Raw genomic sequence first — 9918 nt, forward strand, 5'->3', positions numbered from 1 at the left:
TGAATTAGATTAAATAGTCAATCTAAAAATGGAATTTTGATTATGATGTCACTTTGACCAGAGTCTTTTTTAAAGATGTAATGATTTCTTGTAATTGTGCTTGACAAATCAGACAGACTTGAAATTAGACATAAAGTAATTAAGCACTTTAATTGCTCAAGTAATATAAATATTGGTAGAAAATCTTTTGGATGTCTTTAACACTACATAAATTTATTAAAATAAAACAGAAGCTCATACAGAAATCATACACACACACACACACACAAAAACCTAGACTTTATATATAGTGACTCTGCTTAAGTAGCTATTCCTGAACCTAGCATTCATGTCAATTCAACATACATTCATTAAGTTCTATCTTTATGCAAGATGTTATATTAGTATGGGGATAGTGCAGTTCAATATTAGTACTCTGCAGTGAAATGTCTTAGTACAGTGTAGCAGAAACATTTTAAAAGAAATTGCTGCTGAAAATATCTCAATCCAGCGTCGTCAGTTAAATACCATGCCATATGGTATGTAGTTGTCATACTGCTATCTCACTTTATTTCCTCTAGAAGAAGCCAGTATTGTAGGCGAGAATGAAACCTATCCCAGAGCTTTGCTGCATTGGAATAGAGCAGCCTCCCAAGGTAAGTTGTCATTTCTGTAGAGAATTTCATCAGAATAACCTGCTGTATTTGCTGTATCCCATATAAAGTTTTAAGTCATACCATTTTTCATCTTGAACCTAAAGTAGGAATGATATTGCACTGTTGTTGAACTTATATCCATCTCTCCTGAGTTTCACTTCCATGTCAGTAGTCATCTATTGGACATTTCAAACTAGACATTCAAACATTTAAACTAAAATTTCAAACATCTCAAATTCAAAATATTTAAAACAGAACTTAACACTTTTCTTTCCAAATGTTCCTCTTTCTAGAAAAAGCATCATCATTTTCCCACTCTTCTATATTTAAAACGTTTGCACAGACTTCTTCTTGACTCCTCACTCTCTCTCACTGCACACATCCATTTAATGGCTAAATTTTGCCACTTCTATACCTCTCTAACATATCGCCTTAATACAGCCCTATTCACCTTTCACCATTATTGCAGTGGCCTACTAATTGGTCTTTTGACAGGCTGACTCCTAAACTTCACAGTCTTGTCAAATTGTCCTTCTCGATGTTCCTTTTACATGACACTCTTCCTGTCTCCATAGTTGTCCATCAGTCATTCCTAATGCACTCACTTCTCACTTCTGCTTCACAGAGTCCCACACTTTCTTCATTAATGCAGTTCCTGGTCCCCACAGCTACAATATATAGTCTTTATCTGCCAAATTCTTTGAGAGAAGAGGGCATTCCCAGTGGCTCACACCATATCTGGCACATTGTAGGCCCTTAATAAATGCTTATTAATGGATTGATCTTTTGAAGTCCAGCTCAAATGCCACTTCTTCCACGAAGCCTTATACTATTTTTTTCCAATCTAATTCCCACTCTCTTCCTACCCCACCTTAAAATCTTTTCATCTCTAGAACTTTTATGCTTGAGACCTTGCTGTCTGATTGGTAACCATCCCACTTGTCTCAGTACTTCAGACATAGCCCAATCAGACATGCTTCATGCACTCCCAATCCTACAACATTTGCTTATAAAATTAGCATGATGAAAATAGAAAATTAAGTCTGTAAACATTTATTAATGTTTACCAACTATATGTTAGGTGCTGAGTATAGAAAAAGGAAATAAGACAGTTTCTACCTTTAAAGAGTTTACATTGGAGTGGATTAAAGTTATAATCAATTTTAAGGGAAATATGCTTAATATTAACAGGGAGAAATAACTAGTATAAACCTTTTTAATTGAAAGTTTTACATGAATGTTTTTGTATGGTTTTCTCTTAGGCTATACTGTTGCTAGAATTAAGCTTGGAGATTACCATTTCTATGGCTTTGGTACTGATGTTGATTATGAGACAGCATTTATTCATTACCGACTAGCATCTGAACAGCAACACAGTGCACAAGCTATGTTTAACCTGGGGTACATGCATGAAAAAGGGCTTGGCATTAAACAGGTGAGCACAAATAAAAGCCCAATTTTTGTCTGTTAAATGTATCAGTAACTTTTGGTGATATCTTGAATTTATTTTTATCTATAATATTATCTTCCAAACACTGTTTCATGCACATTTTTACCAGCCTTTTTACCCAAGATCCTTACTTCTTAAAACCTACATACTTCAAGATAACAAGTAAGAATTTTCCTGATTCTGATAACTTGATGAAAATTAAACTAATAGCAAATATCTTCCCTATATGCTAGAGTCCCTCTGTTTTTTAAAAAATATTTTCATGGCTAGATATTGGGGGAAAAAGAGAGACAAACAACTAGGTAGAGGCTCAATAGATAGGATGCTGGTCCAGGAAACAGGGAGATCTGAGTTCAAATGTGACTTCAAATAGTACTAGCTGTGTGATTCTGGGTAAGGCTCTTAACTTTCTCTGCCTTAATCCGCTGGAGGAAGAAATGGCAAATCTCTCCAGTATGTATCTTTGCCAAGAAAACCCCATGAACAGTATTGGTGTACTGTGGTCTACAGGGTCACGAAGAGTCAGACATTATAATACAAATGTACGTGTACATTTACATATGTATTTAAATATTTAATGGAAATCAGTGCTTCACTGATTTTGACTTAAAAAGCAATGGAAAGAAATATGGTAGATGTAATGCTATAGTATAATACTTTAATGGAAAGAGGGCAGGATGTAGAAGCATAGGATCTGAATTCATAGGATTATCAGTTTAGAACTGGAAGGGACCTAAAATCCAGTGAAACTGAGTAACAGAGAAGTTAAGAGACTTGCCCAAGATCACCTCACTAATAGGTATTTGAGGCTGAATATGAACCCAGATCTTCCTCACTTTAAATCAGTTGTTATCTCCATTACTTCACTGTGGTTCAAATCCATGTTACTTGGTTCACTTGTGGCAAGGCATTTTGCCTCTCTGGGCCTCAGTTTAGCTAGATGATCTATCCAATTCTAAATCTGTGATCCTATGATCCTTTGATTTTTATTCAAAAAGTATCTAAAAGGTTTTATCAGGATCGTGTGCAAATAGTTAAGTAATTAATCAGATATCTAGAGTAAGTATTAATATATACAGGGTATTTATATTTTTATATTTAATCTGAAGGAAATATGTACATTTGTGTCTGTGTATATGTGTGTTTTGAAAAAAAAATCAAAAGTTTATCCTAACTTTCAATAGAAAGATTAATAGAAATGAAACATTAAATGGTTTGATTAAGAATTTTTAGGTTAAACTCACTTCCAGTTGATCAATGATGGACAGAAATAACTATACCCAGAGAAGGAACACTGGGAAGCGAATGTAAATTGTTAGCACTACTGTCTTATCTACCCAGGTTACTTATACCTTCGGAAGCTAATAATTAATGTGCAACAATAAAATGGTATTTACACACATATATTGTATCTAGGTTATATTGTAACACATATAAAATGTATGGGATTACCTGCCATCAGGGGGAGGGAGTGGAAGGAGGGAGGGGATAATTTGGAAAAATGAATAAAAAAAAAAAAATTTAAAAAAAGAATTTTTAGGTTAGTTAAGATGTTAAGATTGTGAGAATATTTGTGTATGTTTATTAAACAAAGCACATAAGTAAATGTGTCAAACAAATGGAAATTTAATAAATTCTTTTAAGTTTTTAATAGAAGCATCTATTTTGGCTATGCAGTAACTGCAAGTTAAACAGCTTTGATTTATCTTTGTCTCCTAAAATTAGTATTAAATATATTGTGTGCTACATTGTAGGATATTCACCTTGCCAAGCGCTTTTATGACATGGCTGCTGAAGCAAGCCCAGATGCTCAAGTTCCAGTATTCCTGGCCCTCTGCAAGCTTGCTGTTGTTTACTCTTTGCAGTATATACGTGATGCTAGTGTGAGTGATTTTTCTCCTGTCTGTTTAAGCTAGAGGTCTTCCAATACCATGGCTTTGTATAGTCTTTCAAGTTTTACTTCTAAATACTCTTCTTCAAAAAATTGTCAATCCCAATTCCAAACGTAGTTCCTTTTCAGTTCTCTGATCACATGTAAGAATAAATAGTGGATAAGTTTGTGACTCATACTTATGTGTCACAGACTTCAAAGGTTCTCTCTGTCTAATAAATATCTATAGGGATAGAGACTAGACCTATGATTTCATTGATTTAGGGAACTTCCAAAGAGGAAATTCCCTCTACCAATTCCAGATGGCATCTTCTCTGCAACTATCTTAGTGAATTGTTTAAAGCAATTGTGTGTCAATGTTTGTCAGAGACAGGACTTGAGTCTAGGAATTCCTGAATTTAAATCTGATTCTCCATTCATGATACTATGCTGTCACTTTGTTAATTTGAGTATAAGTGGAAGTGTTATTTTTAAAAGTGTATTGTTTGCTAAACCCTTAAGAAAGACATCACCAATGATAGCTTTCAAAATCTTGAAAACTTCTGTTACCCCAAAGAAACAGTATAGCTGACCAATTTTGGATTACCAAAAACTGACATCATACTAAAGGGGAATAAAACATTATTACCAAGATAATGCAAAGTATTCCCTAAAACAAAACATTTTAATAAAATATTGACTTCCAGATTATTGACATCTTACCATTTTTAATACTTTCCCTTCTATCATTCTATGAATATAACATGATTTTGTATTTTCATTAAGATACGGGAAATCTTCTCCTACTTTGATATGGACCAGCTTTTGGGACCAGAGTGGGACATTTATCTTATGATCATCATCGCGTTACTGTTGGGAACAGTCATAGCTTATAGGCAGAGACAACATCAAGCAATCCGGAGGCCTCCAGGGCCACGGCCAGCTCCACCTCCTCAACAGGAGCCTCGACGAGAACAGCAGCCCCCTCAATAACAGCTTCCTGGTGGAGCCTTGACCATCGTCAACCATGAAGGAATGGGATCTATTTGTTGAAAACACTTGCATCGTGATTAGGACTTTGGATCAGTGGCCACCTCCCAAAAGAGGCACAAAGAAACATTTAATTCTTAAAGCTGCTTAGAATCTGATGCCTTTATTTTCAGGGATAAGTAACTCTTACCTACACTGAGTTGAATGTTTGTTTCAGTGCCATATGGAATAATACTTTTCATTGGCTTTCATTTAGTTTTTCCTGGAAACATATGTGAGATACTCAAAGTAATGTCTACTGTATCCAGCTGTCTTTTTTAAGTTCTGTTGGTCATTCTCTTAGTATGCAAAAGTCCTTTTAGTAACTATATTAAGGTCTTATGCATCAACACTAGAAACTGATCAACGTACAAAAGGAAAACCCAATTGCAAGTTCAACTTTTAACATGTTTGAAAGTCTGAAAACAGAACTTGCCTTTTAAGTAAAAAAAAATTACGTCGTCAAAGTGTTCTAGAACTGTGATAAATAAATTATTTTACTGATCCATATTGCAAATGTACATATCTACATATTTGCATTATTTTAAAAGGAAGGGTAAGAGCTTCCTTATTCCTGGTGTTAGTCATACTTTACAAGCATCTCATTAATTACTTTGAGTCCTGCATAATTTCTCTCCTCCAAAGATCAATGAAAAATTAATGTTCAAAAGTTTTATGTGGATTTCCTTTCTTAAGAAAAGGAAATCTGAAAACATAGTAACCATCTCCTTCCTCTACTATATGACGTTATCCATTGTCCACCCAAATATATTTTGTTTATTTTGGGTACACAGAGCTGTGATACAGAAGCCAAAGGATGGATTAAATGTGAGAAATCAGAATACCATGTCAGACACTCTGCAAGATATACAAAAGTTGAAACATTTGCTTCCAGAATTTATTTTCACTTGCATTTCATTTTGCACAAACACAGAAAAGTAGTTGGATCAACATTCTGAATCATTAAATGTGAAAGATCTTTGCCAGGAAACAGTGTATGGTGAATACCATTACAATATTAAATTCAAATGGACAAGAGAATTAACCTTTGCAGTTGAAGAAAGCCAAAGCCTTATAAACTTTTAAAGGTATATATTCTCTCCTCTGCTGGTTTGTCAGTTGTGTTGAAAGATGAATCACTTGCTTAGCTATCTCATTTTTACTATTTTTCCATAGAGAACATTGGGACACTTGTTATTATCCCCAGCTCAAATGTGGCAGAGATCTCAAGTCAAACTGAGAACTTGGTTTTCTTAGGATGAGAGAATACACATGAATTAAAACTTCACCAGATTTTTGTTATTAGGAAGTGTGAGCATTTCAGTAGTTCAGCTTACTGAGCAGCCTTTTTCCTTCCTCAGCAGACCTCAGCCCTACTTAAAACTAACCTTGACACACTTTTCCCATAATCCATTATCTGTGGTAATATATAAAGAGTTCATTGCTTCCATTGTGGCATGGCTTTAGTTTCTTGGGCTGAGATTTTTTTTTAGAAATAGTTTTTATCAGTCTCTAGTGAACATAAAGACTTTCAGGTGAAGTTTTATACTTCTTCTCTGTTACCAACTTGATCAGCGAGTTTCCAGGTAACTTGCTTCTAAATTTAACATGGAAAATTCAAGGAATTTCTTTCCCTCAAAAGTTAAAATGGTTGCTCTGTGAAATTCAGATTTTAAATGCTAGCAAAATTTATGCACACCCTTAAATTTATCAATTTGAGGTTGGTGGTAGGTACTGTGTGCATCTTCGTTCTCCCTACACCTTTCTTCTCTGTGTTCCCCCTAAAGGTAGCTGCAGTATAAGGTAAGGTGAGACCAGGTCAAGACCATACTTCATTTAAGTGGAACAGTATTGAATTTATTTAAAAACCCAAACTTTAAAATTAACATAAGTTCTAGTAACTTGCCTTTTTAAAAAAATCTCTCTTACATTTCAAATTTGTTTCCCTTAGAATTTACTTCATTTCCTCTCTAGTAGTTCTGTAAGAATCAGTTCTGTTATGCAGAATATTAATTATATAAAGGCCAGATGGACAAATCACAGCCTTATTTACCATTTAATAAATTATTTTATATCAGTTCCCCAATTGCCATATCCCAATATCCTTGATTAAAATAAAAAATATCCCATGTCCCTTTCTCTGTGTCTCTTCATTTCCAAATTTCCTCTGGTGTCAGTACCTGCAGATCTATTATGATAATTCAGTTCATTTGCTGTATTTAAAGAATCTATGGAAGAGAATGGACTTTGCCCCATTTTTTTCTCTGGGATAAAGAAGTTTGGTTTTAGTTTTTTCCCTAAAACAATAGTCAACACTAACCTAATCAAATGGCATCCATTTGAATAAAATGACAGTAGCAGAAGCTAGTTAATGTCAGTGACATTAAACTAACTCAGGGATTCAGGAGTTTTAATAATAGAATTTATAGGTAACTGATATAGTATGGCTTCATTTTTTTCCATAATAATCCCATGCTCTCCTGGTCCATTTTGTATTGTATCTTCTTCTGAAAAAGAGAACAACAGTAGTATTTTAAGCATATTTATACTATTGTGCTTTTAGTTTGCCAACTGTGTTTCAGATTCTTGAATATATCCATATCATCAGTTTTATTTTACTGTGATGGTATTGGGTTTTTCTTTTTGCTCCCAATTTTTGTAATAGGTCTTATTTTTGGTTAACATAGAATGGTAGAGAGAAGAGAGGTCAAATGACTTTTGTTAAAAATTCATTATTTAGCATATAAATCAAATTGTGAATCATTAACATTTTTGAGGATCTGTAACCTTTCTACATGTAAAGGTTAGTATGTGGCTTTTTTGTTTGATTTCATACCACTGGGAAATTTTGGAAACTTCCACCAGAGACCTAGTGATACTCTGATGCTATATTAAAAAACTATTAATGCCTCTAGGAAGCTAAAAATAATTCATTATAGGTTTTCTCCTCCCCATTTTTTCTTTATCCCTCTTCCTTCTTGCTTTCTATCTTTGTTCTGCCAACCAACACTTCAGAAACATGCATGCATATAGTCTTAAAATGAATACCACAGCAGTTTGTGTGTGTAGCATGTATAATTACATTCTCAGAAAAAAAAAAAATCTCACCTGTATATAGGTTTGGATTTACATTTCAAAACAAAGTACTTAAAAAAAAACAGCCTTTTAGCTGCCAAAAAGAGCGTTGTGAATTATGTTTTCCCCCTCCAACATACACAAACACGCACGCACACAAACATACACACACACCAGCTGGTATTGTTCATTTTTTAAAATAAGTTTAATGTATATTGCACATTATTATGACTTTAAGGATAGAGCAAATAACAGTAGCAAAAGAAATGGAACTTAAAAGATTCTCTTTTCATGTGAATTTTTCATCACACTTGACTTTCCAATTAAAATGGAAGTATAAGCTTTCTGAATGCAATATTGTTCAAGGCCCTCTCTGGTCTTTAAATATGTAATATTTAATGAAGTTCAACAAATTTCTCCTTTTATCTTCAAGAAAATTAAAAACAAGGTAAAGAAAAAATTTTGAACATATTCTAAAGTGTTTCCACTGCTACAATTCAGATTTAGTATATTTAAAGGAGAGATAAGGTGTATATAAGTAATCTTATTTGTACCATTATTTTCCTATTTAGACAAACGAACTGACTCTGTGTTCTATTTCATACAAAAATAATTACAAGGTTTGGTATGATCAAGATAACCACTATATATATAACTATATATAGGGAAGGCAGAAGTTATAAAAGACCATAAAATATTATCAATTGGCATTGTGAACAAACAACATGGTAAGCTTTTTTGTAAATTTATTTTGTATTTTTTAAAATGCAGTATAAAGGTTGGTGAAGTGTAATATAATTGTGTAAACAAAAAAATCCTGTTAATAGAAAGATGTACAGATTCGTTTTGTACTATATCTTGAATCTTGTGAAATAAAGATTCCACCTCTGGTTAGCCTATATGCTCTAATGTACCTTAGGCCTGTAACTTTTTTTTTTTTAATTTTTTGGTTTTTTTGTTTACATCTTATGAAGAAACATTAGAATCTCAGAAGATCCTAGGGAAAAAAGCATATTCAAATTCCAGGCAATCTGACTCTTATTCACTTCTAGCTCCTGACCTCACTAACCTCAACCAGACTTCAGCTTCCTAAATCTTATAAGTTATCTTAAGGGCCTAGATCAGTATACATGCTGCATACATGCATACATACAAACATAAACATGTATATTCATATCCCTAGATTACATTCTGGTTCATTGCTCAACCTGGATCATAAAAAAGAAATCCTTCACTATATCTAAACTAAATGCACTCACTAATAGGATAAAATAGCAAAGGTAGAAGAGAAAGAGAAAGGTTATCTTCTTTACTCATCACTCCACTATATTTGTTGCTTACAGGGGAAGGTACAGCTGTGGGGGAGAGGCAGCATGGTTCTCACAGGGGCAACTCCTACAATCCAAGTGTGATAATAAACCATCATGACACCCTTCCTAACTGCGAACAGGACCCAGAACAGGAGCCCCAGTTCTTGTGGGCATTGCTTGCTGGGTGACCCTAAATTCTCATGCAATTCAATTCATTTATTAAAATCACCATTACTTGGATTTTGATTTTATGAAAGTAAGATCCATTTCAAATATGATAATTAGTTGTGACCCAACAAAGTACTATAGGGTTATAGAATTGGAAAGAAACTCCAAGATCACCTAGTCCAATGCCTTCGTTTATTGATAAACTGATTCCCCAGAAAAATTAAAAAGAAACTAGCCCCAAGTCACCCAGTGTCACAAAAATAGAAGCAGAATTTGAAGTCAAGTCTTCTGAGTCTAAATCCAGCCCTCTAATCATTTCTTATCTGGAGTAGTGATACAGTTGCATAATTAGTTTCCCTGCCTCAAGTCATTCCCATTCTG

At 33.9% G+C, this 9918-nt stretch overlaps 1 protein-coding gene across 2 annotated transcripts in view; it reads left to right on the plus strand.

Moving 5' to 3' along the window:
• SEL1L (SEL1L adaptor subunit of SYVN1 ubiquitin ligase) overlaps positions 1-7115 on the plus strand; it is a 64257-nt gene extending 57142 nt beyond the window's left edge. For both annotated transcript variants that reach the window (XM_074284890.1, XM_074284891.1), the window contains exons 18-21: positions 561-635; positions 1898-2070; positions 3840-3968; positions 4742-7115. In XM_074284890.1, the coding sequence (XP_074140991.1) occupies positions 561-635; positions 1898-2070; positions 3840-3968; positions 4742-4948 (584 nt within the window). In that variant the 3' untranslated portion in view covers positions 4949-7115. The remainder of the gene's footprint in view (positions 1-560; positions 636-1897; positions 2071-3839; positions 3969-4741) is intronic.
• The last annotated feature ends 2803 nt before the right edge of the window (positions 7116-9918 follow it).

Source organism: Sminthopsis crassicaudata, chromosome 2 (assembly GCF_048593235.1).
Source record: "Sminthopsis crassicaudata isolate SCR6 chromosome 2, ASM4859323v1, whole genome shotgun sequence".
NCBI lineage: Eukaryota > Metazoa > Chordata > Mammalia > Dasyuromorphia > Dasyuridae > Sminthopsis > Sminthopsis crassicaudata.